The sequence below is a fragment of the Puma concolor genome, chromosome C1, assembly GCF_028749965.1.
Source record: "Puma concolor isolate L17-30 chromosome C1, mPumCon1.1.hap2, whole genome shotgun sequence".
In the NCBI taxonomy this organism is placed as follows: Eukaryota; Metazoa; Chordata; class Mammalia; order Carnivora; family Felidae; genus Puma; species Puma concolor.
This window is the reverse complement of record NC_141674.1, coordinates 213,798,791-213,817,501: the sequence shown is the minus strand read 5'-3', so window position 1 is coordinate 213,817,501 and position 18,711 is coordinate 213,798,791. Positions and strand designations below refer to the sequence as shown.

Sequence of the window (18,711 nt, the reverse complement as noted above, 5' to 3'; positions counted from 1 at the left end):
AATAAGGCCTTTATATAAGATAGATAAAATAATGATTGAGTCACTCTGAGATGTTTTGCTTCTATAAGATGAAATAGACACAAATCGGGCCATTCGTTGTTTCTTTAATGTTAAAACTTAGGCTGAGATGGCCTGTGCTTATCAGGGATAGAAGTATATTCTTGGGTTGGCTGTGATTTCAGTACCTTACTTTGGAAATAAAGTGTGAGAATCAGAGAAGTTTAATAGTTGGTCTCTGTTATTTGTAGCACTCTGTCTAGACTGAAGTACTGATGGTGAGGGCATAGGGCTTCTATAACACCAGAGTTATTCTTTTATAGAAGCACGTCTGGTTTTCATATCTGAAGCCCCTTTATCGATAGGAAGAAAAAATAGCAGTATCAAAACACTTGTTTAGCTGCTAAGTTATTCTTCCCATTCTAATAAGGACATTTCATATGTTTTCTGAATGAGGCCACTGCACTAGTTTTTCTAGATTATTTTCATAGTGAATACAACAAATCTACACCTGGTTTCGCACATCATCAGTAAACCTCTGGTTCATGCTTGTATACTGAACTGTTTCCAACTTTTTAGTGTATATATGTTTTAAACCTTCCTATGGGGAATGCTTTTTTAGAGTGGTATCTTTATTATAATTTGTGTTTAGGTATTAAGTTAGCAGAAGCACAAAAGTTGTTCCTTCCTTTCTATATATTTTCTCTTATCTCTTGGGGCCTTAACGGAGGAGAGAAGCTCTCTCAGTGTGATTCTCTTTGCTTTGAAATCATGGTGTTACTGATTGTACCTTGCTTATTGTAAAGGCTCATTGGGTTTTCAGAGCCCATCTAATTGGGCTGGCCTTGAAGAATTTGGGGATAGGAAGAAAATTAGGTAATAATATGAGATAGTTTTCTATTAACAAACTTTTTTCTTTTATTAAAAAAATAGGACAAAAAGTCGGTTGAAAGCACTTGCCTTTGTTTTGCACGTCTGGTGGACAACTTCCAACATGAGGAGGTGAGCATGTAGTTTTTGGTGGTATTTTTGTGAAAAGGTTAAATTGCTGAATCACAATATAATAGTATCTTTTTTCCTTCTGTTTGTGAAGAATTTACTCCAGCAGGTTGCCTCCAAAGATCTGCTTACAAATGTTCAACAGCTACTGGTAGTGACCCCACCAATTTTAAGTTCTGGGATGTTTATAATGGTGGTTCGCATGTTTTCTCTGATGTGTTCCAACTGTCCGACTTTAGCTGTTCAACTTATGAAGCAAAGTAAGTGCTACTTTATTATCCTGCTGTAGGCGAGAGAGGTGGTTGTTTTGTTTGTTTTTTTTTTTAAATGTTTATTAAGTAAAGTCAACATAAGCAAGTAGAAGAGCTTGCTAATAGCTCAGACACTGGGTAGTAAAGGAAGAAAAATGTTAACGTGACGCAGCAAATCCTTAGATTGCAAGTAACTCGTTCTGCGAGTGTTCTGCAAGATGAGCAAACATTTCTAACATTTTAACTTGATAAATGAGCGACGTCTTGCAGTACAAGTAGTTAGTACATGTCGCCGAACATCACGTGATAACAGCTAAGCCAACGGTTCTTGAAATTCGCTTTGATATTCAAGTGCTTTGGATTACAAGCATGTTTCTGGAACAAATTATGCTCACAAAGCAAGGTTTTGCTATATAATAAATTTGTGTGGGAACAACATAGTAGTGCTTCTTACATACAATTGTTTGGGTATGTAGTATATTAAAATTTTATCCTAGGTGATTCAAGGGCTAAAGGTGCAAGATCATTGCCTTCTCTACAATATCAATGATGTAGTGACACTTCATTGGGAGAATTCTGAATTTTATGTTACCAGTAACTGCTTGTCTTCCGCTTCTAGGTGGTCCTTTCTGCCCCCATTAGAGTTTTTCCTTATCTGATTTCACAGTGCTTTACTCCCTCAAAAATTCGGAACTTCTTTACACAGTTGAATCTCTCATCTTTGCTGCTTTAGTATTTTCTAAACCTTTCTCAACCTTATCTATAAATATAGTTTCCCTGCACTCCTGTGTTGCTATTGCTTCTGTCTCACAAACCTTCGATTCCCCAGGTTAATGTCAGAAGACAGTGGGCCTCAGAAAGCATCTGTATGTTAGGGTTATTGCTAGGAGAGTAGTGGTCACATTTGTATGGAGTGCGTATTATAGTGGGTAATTTCGTGCTTCTAATCTCTGAGGACATCACCGCGGTGATGGTATTCACTGACAAAATAGCCTTTGTTGTCACTGCCTCAGATATGTCACATAATACTATTTTGGGGGGGGGATTCAGTTTTATATTTAGTCACATTTCTTGTGAGTAAGCACATTGGCCCAGGATTTTGCAGAAAAATGGTGTTGTTGAGGTGTTCTATTGAAAAGATTCCTCTTAATGCAGTGAATCACTCCCAAACCTGGTATTCCAGAGAAAACTGCACAGCTCGTGTTGTAACCAAAGTGAGAAGCTGAGGAAAGGTTTAGCTTTTTCTTTAATCATCACAGTGCATTTTGCTTGTTAAAATCCCTAGGAGCCCTTTGAATCTCCCCTCTTTCCTGAAGTTTGAGTGCAGATTATTTCTTGTTACCATGTGGTGCACAGCATTTCCCTAAAACCAGTTTGGGAAGTTGTTCACTGACTTGTTTGCTTTACCATGTTGAATTTTTTTTCCTCATGATGAATATTTTCACCTTTTGCATACTCCATGAAATTTGCCACACATTTATCACGTGGACGCCACTAGACCTTCGTTTTCTTCGTTCAGTAGCAACACAAAGGAAAAATTTTGTCACCCTTTAATCTCTCAAAAAATTAAGGAGTCCTTATAATGTAACATTGCCATGAATTCACATTTCTTAGGAAAGTTGGCAAAACTGTAGTTTTTCAAAAAACTTAAAATATTTTTTTTAATTTATATTTATTCTTGAGAGAGAGAGCTTTAAGCAGAGGAGGGGCAGAGAGACAGGGAGAGAGAGGATCCTAACTACGCTTTGCACTGTCACCACAGAGCCCGATGTGGGGGCTCAGATTCACAAACCGTGAGATCATGACCTGAGCTGAAATCAAGCGCTGGATGCTTAACCTGCTGAGCCACCCTGGCACCCCAAGAAATTTAGAATATTTCTAATCACTGTCAGTGAAATTTCTGTGGGGCAGCAATTTAACTATCCACACTCTGCCCCAATCAGTAGTGAATACTTTCTTTGATAACATTTTTATGAACTTACGTGACATAAAATATTTCAATGAAACGTTTACATTTTGCACAAGTATAGTATGGTATTTGCGGAAACAGCCACAACGAACAAAGACCTAGCTTTGTTACTTTTAGTTATTTGAATGACTAAACCTGTGTGGATAATGGGGGCTTCCTCATGTCACAGCGTCTGTACATCAGACTGGTTTTCATGCAGATCACTCTATAAACTGATGTCTTCTGAGAATGGAAACTTAGGGTAGAGGATATGTTAACGATCTTTGCATTAAGTTGGCATGCTTGTCTTGTAAGTAAGTACTTCCTGATCACAGTATGGTAACATTCAGATGCTTGTAACATACAGGTTTTACCATGTTTGACCCCGGGTTTTCAGTATAAGACAAATACACGAATATACTTGAATTGGGGATTAAAATGTGCATTGAATGTGCCTTTGCACAAAGCACTGTTCCTCAATGCAACACAAAATTAAAAAATTCCCCAAGTCTCTGGGGGTGGATTAGTGATTAAATGCACAGCTGGACTTGAGACTGAAGTCTTTTTTCTTTTTTTTTTTTGTTTGTTTTTGAGAGAAAGAGAGACAGAGCACAAGGCGGGGAGGGTCAGAGAGAGAGGGAGACACAGACTCTGAAGCAGGCTCCAGGCTCTGAGCTGTCGGCACGGAGCCCGGCACGGGGCTCGAACCCCCACTGAGCTGAAGTTAGCCTCGAACCCCCACTGAGCTGAAGTTAGCCGCTTAACTGACTGAGCCACCCAGGCACTGCTAGACTGAAGTCTTTAGAAAGAAATTGTTAAAATCTTCATAAATTTCTTTTTAAGTTTTCATTATAACTCATTTGGACTTGTAATTTCTGTAGTAATTGTTTTGTAAGAAAATAATTCATTTTACTTTTTTTCATGTATAGTTGACTTTAAGAAAATAATTCTGATTGCCCCCCCCCCCCCCCCCCGGGAATGATTACCTATTACGTTAACTTTCATGAGCTTTTGGTTTCTGTTGTTGGTTTTACAGATATTGCAGAAACACTTCACTTCCTCCTGTGCGGTGCCTCTAATGGAAGTTGTCAGGAGCAGATTGATCTTGTTCCACGAAGCCCTCAAGAACTGTACGAGTTGACGTCTCTGATTTGGTAAGGATCGGGCCAGTAGTAACTGGTTTATAGGTGGGTGTTTCACTTTAGAGGTCTGTCATTTCATAGTTCAGGAAGCTACTTAATAAAATAATTGCACCTCTGTTTTCAGCGAACTTATGCCATGTTTACCAAAAGAAGGCATTTTTGCAGTTGATACCATGCTGAAGAAGGGAAATGCGCAGAACACGGATGGTGCAATATGGCAGTGGCGTGACGACCGTGGCCTTTGGCATCCCTATAACAGGATTGACAGCCGGATCATTGAGGTAGTAGTTTCATCGTACCGTTTAAAGATGTTTATTTTGGTGGAGAGTGGGTGTAGGGATGGAGTGGGGAGGTGGATGTGTGTACTTCAATGTGCTCACTTTTGAATTAACTCAAGATTCTCTCATTTTGTCTCCTGAGAACAAGGTCCTCATTTCTGTTCAGGTCAGAAAACATGATGTTCTAGTCCTGCTTCTGCTGCTAACTACCAGATTGACTTGGAGCAAGTAATTTAAGTTCTTTGTTCCATAGTTTCCTCATCTCTGAAAGGAAACATTGGAGGAGTTAGGCCAAATGTTTAAAAGTCCCTTCTGTCTCCTACCCAGAAGAAAACCTCCCATAAGCAAAGATTTGCATACAAATCGCTGTTTCTCAGCACTTACCAAAGAGCGAAAACATGGAAACAACTTACATATCAAAGTCTAGGTGAAATGGTTAAGTAGGTTTTGATACATACTAGCCTCGTATGTAATCCATTGGGATAAATTTTAAGTGACATAAAATGGGATATGATAAATGACCACGTAATAATCAAATTTTGTGGCTCTTTGGGGAGCTCAGCAAAATAATAGAAAAAGGAATAATACAAAGGAGAGAGGTGCACCAACAATATTTAGTGTTTTCCTGTGAAGATTTTTTTGTGTGATTTTATTCTTTTCATTACTTCCATGTTAAGTATGCATTGAATATTTCAAAAAATTTTCAGGTCCGGAAAATCGCCCTGTGTAAGAACTGTTGGTCACAGCATTAATTGGGGTACCATGCATCATTTACTAATACTTTCAGTGTGTGAGATACCTTTAAGTCATACTATCTTTCCCAATTTTGACCTGTGATGTTTGAATCTTTATAGAGCATCACTCTTGAAGAGACATTCTTTAAAGATGTCTTCTACCTGTTAGTTTTTAAAAACAAATTTTTGAAAACCAACTTTGAAACCACTGTTACCAAATCAGAAGTTCTTCTGAAAACATCCAAGTTTTGAGTCAGCTTTTAGGTGTGATGGGTCCACTGTGTGTTCTCTTAGTGTGTAAGCAGGCCATGGTCTAACGTGGTCAGTGCTAAGCCGCCTTCTTTTAGCATTTTCTTATTAATTGCATTTTCCCTGTTTGCTTACTCTCTTATACTTCCCTGGAGGCCTGTCTTCCACTCAGCCTAGGAATTCCATACATCGGACTGTTACAAAAATGAATATTCTGTCACTTCTTTTGGCTGTCTTATGTCAAGCACATAGTGTCAAAGCGTGTCATTTTCTTTTCGGACAGTGCCTGCATGCACAGCCTAAGCATTGCTCTCTCAGGTCCAGTTGTGTCCCTTTCAATCTTAGAGCATGATGTAAATGGAAAGCCTTTTGATCTAAGGGTAATTTTATAGGAGCATATTGTTTAAAGAAGATTTTGGTGGGCTGCTAAGAATCCATGATGTAAATAACATTTTAACCTAAAAATTAGATACTAAGATTTTATGGATAACGATTTTTTTTTTCTATCAGCAATGTCTTAAAAGCTTCCTTAATACAAATGGTGTCATCTTCATGTCACTGATTCTCCATGACTGGATCTTTCATCAGGAATTTATCTGTATTTATTTATGACTCCAGGGGCCTTAAAGGGCCTGTGGTGTATATTTGTGTTTAATTAAAAATGATTTATTGAATAAATGAGTGTTGTCACATCCACACTATTAAATTTTCCATATTCTTTGACTTCACCATCTGAAACCTGATCAAATAAATCTGTAAGTTAGCGTTTATGAAGGTTCCCCACTGTGTCTTAAGTTAATAAATTTCTCCATGTTTATATTCAAGGTTTCTCTCTCTTTGCTCTCAGGCAGCCCATCAGGTCGGTGAGGATGAGATAAGCTTGTCCACTCTGGGACGAGTTTATACTATTGATTTTAATTCTATGCAGCAAATCAATGAGGACACGGGAACAGCACGTGCCATTCAGAGAAAACCTAACCCCTTAGCCAATACTAACACTAGTAAGTACCTTTCGAGTTAATAGTAGTACGATACTGTCATGTGAATAATATTTGCAGTGATTGTTTCATTGAGTGTCTTTATTAAGCTGAAGACAGCTGCATAGGAGTAATTAATTTCTTGTTGTTTCTACCGTGTTTTAATTGAGGAATAAGCCAGGATTGCCGAAATGGTATCCTCCGCATTATTTTTCTGCTGTGTGGTTTGCTGTGTTCCGGAATTCCAGCGAGAGTTGGCCCATGCAGTTTTTTTATCTGATCCTGTTCTCCCTCTTTTACCTCTAGATCCACTTGCACCTGTCAGATTAGTTTTTCCAACCTTATAGATTATACTTTCCCGTGAACGTACTCTTCTTAACTAATGACCAATAGATGATTTGACTGTTTTTTCAGGTTTCTGACATTTATCTTTGTCCTTGGGGATACATACCATCTATTGCTTTTGCAGCTCTAGTTTAGAATGCAGGGGTCAGCAGACTTTTTCTGGAAAGGGCCAGATAGTAAATATTTAACCTTTTGGACAGCACAGTCCCTGTACTCAACACTGCTGTTGTGACTCCAAAGCCGCCATATACAATATGTAAACAAACGCACGTGGTTATGTTCTGGTAAGATTTGCTGTACAAAAATAGGTGCTGGGCCACATTGGGCCTTTGGACCAGACTTTGCCAGCCCCTCATCTAGAGCTTACTTTTCATCAGTTTCCTTTCCCCTGTACTTTATTCCCCCTAAGGAAAGCAACAGATCATCTTGTGTTTCCGTAGCTTCTAGTCACGTACCCTCTGTCCATTACTTGAACTCTGTTTCTTACCAGTGGTTTAGGTGGCTAACACTGAACATCCTTAGTGTTTTGTTAAGTATATATTATTAAAATAAGAGGTACAGTGTGCTGGTGGCTTGTTCTTTTGAGCTGGCTACATTTTGTCTAAACGCTGCTCGTGGCATCTTTGTAGACCCTAGTCAGTCATATTAGATAAGTTGACTTGTTACATGACCAAATTTTTAAAATAACATTTCAGGTAATCACGGCAGCTTGCGTGCTTTATGTTGTTTACTTCCTTGTGTTTCTGAGGTCTGTCACTTCAGGATTGTCCGTTTTTTTACAACAGGCGGATATTCCGAGTTAAAGAAGGATGATGCTCGAGCACAGCTTATGAAAGAGGATCCGGAACTGGCTAAGGCTTTCATTAAGACGTTATTCGGTGTCCTTTATGAAGTGTATAGTTCCTCGGCAGGACCTGCGGTCAGACATAAGTGCCTTAGAGCAATTCTTAGGATAATTTATTTTGCGGATGCTGAACTTCTGAAGGATGTCCTGAAAAATCATGCTGTTTCAAGGTGTGTTCATGAAAATAGTGAAGACTTTTTAGAAATTCAAGTCTCTGCAAGTAATTTCAGAAACCTTAAAAGTGACAACATAGAAAAAAATATGCACAGAACAGTTTATTTGTAGTATCTGGAGCCCCTTGTCTCTTTATATGCATACACACCTTTGAGAAGGACTAAAACAAATGAAAAAGTTGAGCGTTTAAGAAAAACTTGTCGTTGTAGTGGACTGTTTTCATAATTAAAATGTTTTGCTCTCAGAGTTAAAGTAGTATGGCCCAAAATAATTCTCACATTCAGACAGATGTTTTATATATGAATGCTTTCTTTTTTTAGTCACATTGCTTCCATGCTGTCAAGCCAAGACCTGAAGATAGTAGTCGGAGCGCTTCAGATGGCAGAGATCTTAATGCAGAAGTTACCTGATATTTTTAGTGTTTACTTCAGAAGAGAAGGTAATGTCCTCCATACTCATTCATTAATGGCTAGTCTTTTCGTTTACGTAGTATTGCAGTAGCATGTATAGTTGTAATTCCGAACAACCTCTTACGTGAGAAGTCTCCATCCTTACAGCTCACATACATACAGGGTGTGTCCTTTGTAAAATCTGTCGATACAAGTTGTATGAGATTCACAGTCTGTTGATAAACAGTAAGTTGTAATGATTTGAATGTTTATGGCCCAGAAGTAATCATTAACATTTCCTTTCATGTAGATAATGTGCAGCTCCCATAAAGACGCCTCGAGAAAGTCAGAGGCCACTTTCTTTCCCAGTGAATCCCATTAGTAGATCAGAACACTTGTAAGAGGGATTATTATTTACTTCGTTGTGTGCCTAGTGGAATATTTTTAGGCTTCATTTATTTATGTACTGAAATCTTTAGTATGCAACTGGTCTGGTCCCCTGATTTGAGGAATCTGAATGTGGAAATCAGCCTAGGAGAGATGGTACTTGTCTGTTCTCTTTTTGAAGACCTCAAAGACTGTTGTTGCTCATTCAGGTGTTTTCTCCTTTTCAAGCATTCCAAGATATTAAAAGAAGTTCTTTCTCATAAACAGGTCTCTGTAATTCTTTTGGTCTTTTAGAGATACTTTGGTGTTGCGAGGACACAGGAGATCATGGTGTTTTTATACTGAATTAATCCTTAGCTTCATCTTCCATCTTACCAACAATTCTAGTTCTTTCTGCAAATGATCTGTTTTCCCTTCTTTCATCACCTGATGCTGGCTCTGTATCTCTCCACATCTTGAGAATGCTGTAGTCCTGTTAGCGTAAGAGTATTAAATAGGAAGAGGCTTTCACCATTTTTTACTAGTTTTGTTTAAAAAACAGTCAAAAAAATTCCAGTGCTACATATTTATTTGAAGTGGAAAGCAAACTCCATAACTGTGGTTTACAAATGGAGTGCCTGTATGAATAGATGTTTCTGTGCTCACATAAACATTTGGTATGTGGTTTTTTTAGCCTTGGATTATCTTATAATTTGTTTTGTATCTTGGTTTTGGTGTTAGCCTTTAGTTCTACCTTTCGGATATATTCCGCCCTCTGATTTGGAAGTCTTATGAGAGTATGTCTTTTTCTCAAAGTGATTTTTTTTTTCTTTTTACATGTATAAGAACACTATGCCATCAAATTGAATTTTCTACCCCCCAGATAGTCATATAGTGTATACATTATGAAGTTTGGGGGGGGGGGCGGTGTGCTTGATTAGTTCAGCTACTTTGCATCTGGCATTTGTTCTGTCCAGTTCCACCTGTCATTTTTTTCCTGAGGACTTGCCTTCTAGAATCTGTGTTAGATCCTCCTGCTGTGTGTTCCATCAGCACTGTATTTTCTCTCTGAGGAGCAGTTTACTCTATTTGCAATTTCTTATAAAAATTATTTTTTCTCCCCAGTAAGTGCCCTAAGTCCATTTTTCTCACCAATGGTCATATTCTTAGTACCTTGCACACAGTCTGGCATATGATTGCTGCAAACAGTATTTGTGGAGTCAACGCCTGAAGTTTGAGATCATTCAGACATCTTGCGGTCTTGTGAGGTTTTTTTGTTTGCTTTAAGAATCTGATGGAAAACTCTGGACTCTATCCCGGAAAAAACGTGAATGTGTGAACATGCGCTCATATACTCAGACATACACCTTTGCATACAGTTAATAGTTCGTGGCACTCCCCTCCGCCCCACCTACATTCTCCTGTGATTCTAGCCCAGATATGAACCCCTGCCTTCATGAGTTACAGTTCGGCTCTCCTTGTACACCTCCAAGGATGTGAAAATCCCCATCCTTGGGTTGCTGGTGTTCTCTCTTTTGGCAGCAGCGTCACAGTTACTTTCGTCTCATTGTAACATTTGAAGCTGGTTAATAATCGTAGCAGGTCTTTCTTTACTTGTGGCGATCGAACCACAGGTGCGTTCTCGTGTTTTTGTAGTTGATTGTTTTTATAATGGGTATTCTGAATTTTCATTAGGTATTTATGTGTGACCCTATTAAAACTTCCTGTTACCAGGTTTTGAATATTAGATGATGTTCAAAATAATTATCTTTCAATATCAATATCTTTCTTTAATGTTGAATTTGCCTACGACTCTTTTGAATGGGTCAAGTTGAAAACCCTGGCACCTAAGGGCCTCCACCCCCACTCCTACCCCCCCAATTCGCTGGATACTTTTGATTCATTCCCTGTTTAGCATTTAGGGATTTTGTAATCGTGGGAGGTGGTTCTAATTAAAACTGACTCTTTTAAATCTGTTACTGTATAGGTGTAATGCATCAAGTAAAACACTTAGCAGAATCAGAGTCTTTGTTGACAAGTCCACCAAAGGCATGTACGAATGGGTCAGGATCCTTGGGGTCCACGACGTCAGTCAGCAGTGGAACAGCCACGGCTGCCACTAATGCTGCGGCTGACGTGGGATCCCCCAGCTTGCAGCACAGCAGAGATGATTCTTTAGATCTGAGCCCTCAAGGGTAAGTCAGAGTTCTGTGGTGGTTTTTATGCTCTTTGCCTTTAACTGTCTCCTGGTACCTGAGATTCCCATAGGGAATAAAATGGTAAAATATTCGAGAGTACACCTTGTATTTTCCCGTCTGTATCTTCTTAGACCTTTAATGGGAATGGGTGGGAAGAAACTGAACATGTATTACAAAGCCGTGTTTAGGAACCACAAGAGATACTAGGTATTTCCAGGGACAGTGAAGGCAGCTGAGGCTCAGAGAAGTTAATGATGTGCCAAAGTCACACACTGATTTTTACAGATGTAGGATTTGAGCCCTCATTTCTAATTCCCTGATCTTGCGAATATTTACTGCATTGTAGCATACATTCCAGGTTTGAGACATCCAAGTAGTGACATATGAAAAATATAAAAATTAGAGTTTTTAGAACGTACAGGAAAAAACCTGACTTCCCATTTATCTTCCATTGGCCAATGAGGACTTTGCTCTTAATAAAGGAAAATGGGAGTTCTTAAGTGTGTCTGCTTCCACCTCTTTATCTGTTTTTAATCCCCTTGTTGTACTGCGCTACTGAGAACATCGCCACCAAACCCTCATGTTAGCTTTCATTTTGTTGGGTTAAAACAAATTATACTCTAAAGTGTTTTTGTTTCTTTGACATCAGAAACAATATGGCTGTAAGAATGGTGCATGATCAACCAGACTCGGTTCTGGAATTCAGAGTGTACTCCGTGTAATATTCCTTTTTACTCCTTTTAAGTTGTAATGTGGATCTGGGTGAAACATATAGTCAATAATTGAGGTCCAAAAATTGAACCTCTGTGAACTGCAAGGTAGCATTGTTCTAAGAAGCTGGCCAGCTGAGGATCCAGCTCCTTTTGGTGCCACCTGGTGGCAGTTATCCACTCTAGCTTAAGTATGAATTTTGGCATTTGGACTTGGGCTACCCGCTGGGACTTCTGACACAGTGGCTGTTATTTTAGGAAACTTCTAGGTTTGGGTGGTGCCTGTGTCATGGATCCAGCCCTGTGAGACTGGGCCTGAACAATACTGGAGACCCTCCACCTTCTCTGTTCTCCGGTTGGATTTGTCCGCCTGCCTCTCTTCTTCCTTCCTTTCCAGCCCCATCCCTTCCCCCTGGCTGCTGTAGTAACTTCCGCTACCGCAGGCATGGTGCCCTAGACAGCAGGCGCTTGGTGAGATGTGATGCAGCTCAGAGACAGACGCTGTTTCTGAGCCACTGAAGGATTAGACTTGATTATAGTCTAATAATTGAAAATTCTAAAAAAACAAAACCAAAACAAAACAGAAAGAACCTTTTGGAGTTTTAAGTGGTTCCATTTCTTTTTAATATGGTTTCTAATGAAAAGTTCATATAAATTTGTAAAGGGGGAATTTTTTACCCATACATATCTGGACGTTCACTCATTTTGCTTCTCAAGCATAAACACATTACTGTTGTTGTTTTTTTTTTTTTTTTTTTTTTAATGTTTATTTTTGAGAGAGAGAGACAGAGCATGAGCAAGGGAGGTACAGAGATAGAGGGAAACACAGAATCAGAAGCAGGCTCAAGACTCTGAGCTGTCAACACAGAGCCCGATGCAGGGGTCGAACCCATAAGCTGTGAGATCATGACCTAAGCCAAAGTTGGACGCTTAACCAACTGATCACCCAGGCTCCCCAAACACATTAGTGTTTTTAATAGACATCAGATATTGGAAGAACTTTAAAACTTTTTCAAATTTTTCTAATTTTATTGTGGGTCACAGACCAACTGAACCAGAACATTTTTTCCATATTATCTATCTTACATGGTTTTGTTATTCTAAGAATCATTTGATAATTTCAAACTATTTCTACTGTTAGGAATAGTGAAAATAAGACAGGCTACGTATGTTCTATTTCAGGTATTCTAATTCAGAATAGGTTATTCATACTATGATTTGATCTGTTTATAGGTAATTTTGAGGTTTTTTTTTTTTTTTTTTAAATCCCTAAACTATTTATAAATGAATTAATTTAGGATGTTATGGCAGTTGTATACCGTGAAATTACTTTGGGCAGTGTCAGGAAAGCATTTTGATAATATTAACACTCAATGTCATGAGTGTTACTTCTTGTCATTTAGGTTAGGGAAGAAATACGGTAATCAGATTTAACATTCTATTTCTAGTTTGATAGCGTAGGTCTTTTTAAATTTTTGTTTTTGCATTGTAAATTTGTTTTATGTACTTTTCTGTACGTGTACAACATTTTATAGTAAGAGTTTACCACAGGATTATTCAAATAGTCTATTTGGTTTTACTTTTAGTAGCTCAGTATAGTCAAATAGCTTTTTCTGAATGCATCATCTTCTGTGTCTCTATACCTCTTAGATCATGACTGGAGCAGAGTCTGCATTAAATAGGTAATCACTGAATGAAAAATACCGTTATGGCAGTATTTTACAGCTCCTTGTTTCTGCCATTTTAGCTTGCTTTTCAGTGAGTGATAATAAATCGTGGTAATTGCTAAACTTCTCCCATATTTTCTCATGTGATAGTCGATTAAGCGATGTTCTAAAGAGAAAGCGACTGCCAAAACGAGGGCCAAGAAGGCCAAAGTATTCACCTCCAAGAGATGATGACAAAGTAGACAATCAAGGTAATTCCTTTGGTGACACTGTGGGGGTGGAAGGCAGAGGGAAAGATGGTACCAGTTAGAGACACGAATCTCACGAAAGCTGCTGATAGCTTTGAAGTACACCTGAGTTTACTCCGTGTTCTAAGTTGTTTCAGCTAATTCATCTCATAAGAACAGGAATGTTAAATTTCAGTTGGTTTTCATCAGTTACGCTAAAGTGGTGTAACCATCATTCCCTTTTCTTCTCATAGCTAAAAGCCCCACCACTACTCAGTCACCTAAATCTTCTTTCCTGGCAAGCTTGAATCCAAAAACGTGGGGAAGGTTAAGCGCACAGTCCAACAGCAACAACATTGAACCAGCACGAACCGCGGGAGTCAGTGGTCTTGCCAGGGCTGCCTCAAAGGACACCATCTCCAATAATAGGTGAAGTGGGGGAATCATCTATTGCTTCTGTGCTTGGGATTAGCAAAACTGAGCATTATTTCAGTCAGCACGTGTATTGTATGGAGATGAAACATGGACACAGACCTTTAATTTATGCTCAGTAGTGGTATTGCTCAAAGATGAAATAGATTTCTCAGTTCTTGAACTCCGTGCCTGGCTTTGTCCTGAATTTCAATCTTACATCTTAAAACATATTTCAACATTTCTCGTTGGGAGTTGTAGACGTTCAAAACCAAATAAATTCTCCCTGTGGAACCTGTTCCTCAGTTTTATTCTAGACAAGTAAAAGCTGGCATTTTCTGCATGCACACACAGACACGCACACACACTCACCTGCGTCTCAGATCCCCTTCCTCTACCCTTTACATTAGGACTTAAAGATCTTAGAGTAGAGGTCAGTTGGTTGTTCTTAAGAAATTTAGAACTGTATCAGCTAAACTGTTTCACACACCAATTTGTGGCTATTAACAATTATTTCTTAAAAACCCTCTAGAGTTGTTCTTTTGACTCTGGATGTAGCACGCCAACATGGATTATTTCCTCTGCAACCAAGAAATTTTTAAAAATCAGATTCCACTGGCAAAGAAACAGGCTCTTTTTGTTTGGTTGATTGGTTGCGTTGGTTATTGTTTTTCTCAATTTCATTTAATAATAATTAAGCACGTGTATTTCTAAAGCCATCAGAATTTGTAATTTAAGCAGCGAGGTTTCAGTTAATTGTACATCTAACAGGTGCATGTTTCTGGTCTATAGTTCTTTACCTCACCTCTCCAAGGAACACAAATAAAGGACAAAGCAAGTGTGTCTGTACCCAATGAAACAGTCATGTCAAGTTGTTATCAGGCGAATAGTTAGGAAGGAAACTATTAATGTGGTAGAGTTCCAGGGAGTTAGAACTTTTTGTATATGTTTCATGTAATGACCTGAAATATATTTTAAGTACCTGTGCATTTCTCTAGTACACCTTAACCCATTTTCAAAATGACACTTAAATTTGGTTAATATGGAATCTGAGTTCATGAATTTATAAGCATAGGCCCAAAAGGGTTTTTTAAAAACGTAGCAGCAGTTTGCCTTTGGGTAGTTACAGTCGAAATCCTTTTTGTACACTGAGACTAAATTTAATATCTTGTTTTTCCTTTGTGCAGAGAAAAAATTAAAGGTTGGATTAAGGAACAAGCGCATAAATTTGTAGAACGTTACTTCAGTTCTGAGAACATGGATGGAAGCAACCCTGCACTGAATGTCCTTCAGAGACTTTGTGCTGCGACCGAACAACTCAACCTCCAGGTACCGCGTTGGGTGCACTTTGCTGGTCCTTCACAGTCTCTTTTGGCATCTCTTCTGTCTTCCTGTTCCTCCCTTGATGACTCTCTGGCTTTCCACGGATTTGCTGTCCTAGATCAACTTTTTAGCTAGACGTGTACCTCTAGCACTGACGTTTCTGTAACGAGTCCCTTGACTTTCGTGCTTCATCATTTTATCATTAACGGTACTGGGAAATCTCTTCCTTGACTTTGTTCTCTTCACAACTCGTATTTCTTGACAAAAGAAGAGACTCGAGAAATGTCCCTTGAGTATATCTCCTCAACTCTGGGTATTAGAGTGGATGGGACCCTCCCTAACCTAACTGGGTCTCATAGTAGTTGAAGAGGGAGGTTGAATAAACTGTTTAAATTTCGTCTGATTCTTAGCCTTTTTACATTTTTTTGTGCACCTTGAGCAATTTGAGTAGTACATGTTTTGCAAGAAATTGTCCATTTCATCTAGGTTTTAAATGTATTAATTTAAAGCCACACTTCATATTCTGTTTTCATCTTCTCCTTCTGGTGTTCTCTTTACCCCTCAATTTATATTCTCGTTGTTTGTCTTTATTTATTTTGTTTGTTTTACATCGGTTGGGTGTGAGACTTTTCTATGTTAGTAGTGTGGATGCCGGTTAAGATCGTATTTTCCAAGGATCTACCAAGAATGCATCACTTCCCCTGCCTTCTTTTTTAAAGGTGTTGAGAATGTATTCTGTTCCTTTGGGGGAAGTGTAAATTGTGCATTTAGTAAGGACTGTTTAAATCAACATAGAAATACTCTTCCCAACTCTTGCAGGTGGATGGTGGAGCTGAGTGCCTTGTAGAAATCCGTAGCATAGTCTCAGAGTCAGACGTTTCATCATTTGAAATCCAGCATAGTGGATTCGTGAAGCAGCTGTTGCTTTATTTGACATCTAAAAGTGAAAAGGATGCTGTGAGCAGAGAGATCAGATTAAAGAGATTCCTTCATGTATTCTTTTCTTCACCAGTAAGTTGTCTATAATGCTTGTGTATGTTATTACGGAAATCTTTGCTCACTAATGTGTGTATTTTCATCTCCGTGATTTCCATTAGGTGCTGGTCGAGATACTCAGGTAAAGCTTCTAGCTTCTGATACACAGTTGGAGTCCTTGGTCTTTTATAGATCACATACACTAGTAAAGCAACAGCATGGTGATTTAATGGTGCAAGTGCCACAGTTTTTATGATCCGTGTTATCCTGAGTCTTTGTTTTTCCTGTAAGCCCAGTCGTTAATAGTAGTCCCTCACTTGTGAATGTGTTTATGCTCAATATTTGTTTTTAAACATACTGTAGTGGAAATACAGTAAACATAGCTATAGACGTAAGATAGAGTGGACATTTCCATTTTGCATATAAAATACAGTATTAACAGTTGTATTCGAGAGTACTTAGTCACCACTTACAATCTGGATTACAAGAGCAGAGGCCACAAAGAGGCTCCCCTACCTTCAGCCTCAGTGGGTAAGAGCAAGAATGTACCTATTCTTGGACAATATTGACTTAACATCATTCTACTTGTTGACAACTACTTGAGATAAGGCATCCCTGGAGATGTCTCTGGATCTTCTGTGTAGTAGGGCTAAGGATGATTCTGTGTGTTAGTGGAAACTACTTCACTATGCCTTCCTTTCAGTGTTTGTAGTCATTTTGAGCATTTCTTGTTTTATTTTTTCAAATTTTAATTTTTTAATTTAGTTGTTAGTTTTGAGAGAGAGAGCGCGAGGGAGCAGGGGGAGGGGCAGAGAGGGGGGAGAAAGAGAAGCTCAAGCAGTCTCCATGCCCAGCATGGACCCCAATGTGGGGCTCCATCTCACCACCCTGGGATCATAACTTGAGCCTAAATGAAGAGTTTGCCACTTAACTGACTGAGCCACCCAGGCACCCCTCTTGTATTGTTTTAACTTGAGCTACCTGAAGCAGAGTTGGTATTTGTTAGAGATGCATTAGATGTGTAGCAATACTGGATGTGGTTTTATACTATGCCTAAGATTATGTACAGGTAGATATGTAATCTCTTACCTGAAACTCCTTGGGGCTGGATGGTTTTCACAAGTTCTTCAATACAGTACATAGATATTACCTGATATCCCCAGTGGATAAATAACACTCCACACATATTAAGTGTTTTTGCAGCAAAGCATGTGAATATTCCTACTAAATAAACGTAAAGACTGCAGATAGCCTTGTGTCTGGGTCAGGTTTCACCACCACACAAGTTGTGTTTTCAAGCCCTTTGGACCTAGGAACTAGGAATAAAGGATTGTGGACCTGCACGAAAAGCGTCTCTATTTTGAAATAATTTATTTGGAAGTAACCATTCCAACCAAATGTATCAAGAGATAAAAGAGAATAAATGAATGGTTCTCTTCTGCAAAACTGCCTGTTAAATTTTCTTGTTGAGCAGTGTTCCATTTTCAGGAGGCCTTGCTTAACCGATTGGTTTATTTATAACTTCAGCTTCCTGGAGAAGAGCCCATTGGAAGAGTAGAACCAGTGGGTAATGCACCTTTGTTGGCATTAGTTCACAAGATGAACAACTGCCTCAGCCAGATGGAACAGTTTCCAGTCAAAGTACATGACTTCCCCAGTGGGAATGGGACAGGAGGCAGGTAAGAATCATGGCTTGGGTGTGCCCTTGCCATTGGACTTTGTGCTTAATTTTGTTGAGGTAAAGTGGCAAGAGGTCTGGTAATATCTTCATCTGCCCAAAGACCATTTGGTTGTAATGGCTAAAGAAAAATACTTTTTATATTTAAAATCCACCCCTTGTGTTTTTTAAACATGGCGTTTTGGAAATCTATAACCCAATGACTGTGTTGGCAACCTGTAATAAGCTTAGTGTTCCATTACTTTAATCTAGCTAGAATGCTTCTCCGTGAATTTTACAGGCATGGATGATAAAATATTTGCATTCTGTGCAGGATTGGGATTCCCTGTGTGATGTGATTATACCTTTGATGGGTTTTAACAAATAAGTTTATTTTGAAGTTTTCTTGTTTTAATAAAACTTTCTATTTTTTTCTATAATATAGTACTTTTACTGGACTCATGAAGTGCTACAGAAAGAATTCACTGTAAAGGTTCATTATTGTATTTTATGGAATGTTACAAGGTTTCTAGAATGTCATGACTGGAAGCATACAAAATAAGAAATTAGTTTGGTTGTTTTGAGTTTATTTATTTTGCGAGAGAGTGCGAACATGTGTGCGCAGGGTAGGGCCAGAGGGAGACAGAATCTCAAGCAGGCTCCGTGCTACCAGTGCAGGCCCCATACGGGACTCCATCTCAGGAACTGTGAGATCACGACCGGAGCCAAAAAGCAAGAGTCGGACGCTTAAGAACTGAGCTCCCCAGGTGCCCCTGAGATCAGTTTGGTTTAAAAATACACAGTCTGATGTATTTTGAAAGCATTTAAATTTGTGATTGAATTAAAACAA

At 38.8% G+C, this 18,711-nt stretch overlaps 1 protein-coding gene across 19 annotated transcripts in view; it reads left to right on the top strand.

Annotated features, from left to right (window-relative positions):
- Positions 1–18,711, top strand: part of TRIP12 (thyroid hormone receptor interactor 12) — a 139,467-nt gene that overhangs the window by 95,756 nt on the left and 25,000 nt on the right. For 10 of the 19 annotated variants that reach the window (XM_086719851.1, XM_086719848.1, XM_086719860.1 and 7 more), the window contains 13 exons: positions 931–999; positions 1,091–1,256; positions 4,232–4,349; positions 4,462–4,621; positions 6,446–6,599; positions 7,706–7,934; positions 8,259–8,377; positions 10,681–10,888; positions 13,419–13,519; positions 13,750–13,924; positions 15,094–15,235; positions 16,049–16,240; positions 17,732–17,883. In XM_086719851.1, the coding sequence (XP_086575977.1) occupies positions 931–999; positions 1,091–1,256; positions 4,232–4,349; positions 4,462–4,621; positions 6,446–6,599; positions 7,706–7,934; positions 8,259–8,377; positions 10,681–10,888; positions 13,419–13,519; positions 13,750–13,924; positions 15,094–15,235; positions 16,049–16,240; positions 17,732–17,883 (1,985 nt within the window). The remainder of the gene's footprint in view (positions 1–930; positions 1,000–1,090; positions 1,257–4,231; positions 4,350–4,461; positions 4,622–6,445; positions 6,600–7,705; positions 7,935–8,258; positions 8,378–10,680; positions 10,889–13,418; positions 13,520–13,749; positions 13,925–15,093; positions 15,236–16,048; positions 16,241–17,731; positions 17,884–18,711) is intronic. The other 9 variants (XM_086719863.1, XM_086719862.1, XM_086719859.1 and 6 more) reach the window with 3 other exon arrangements.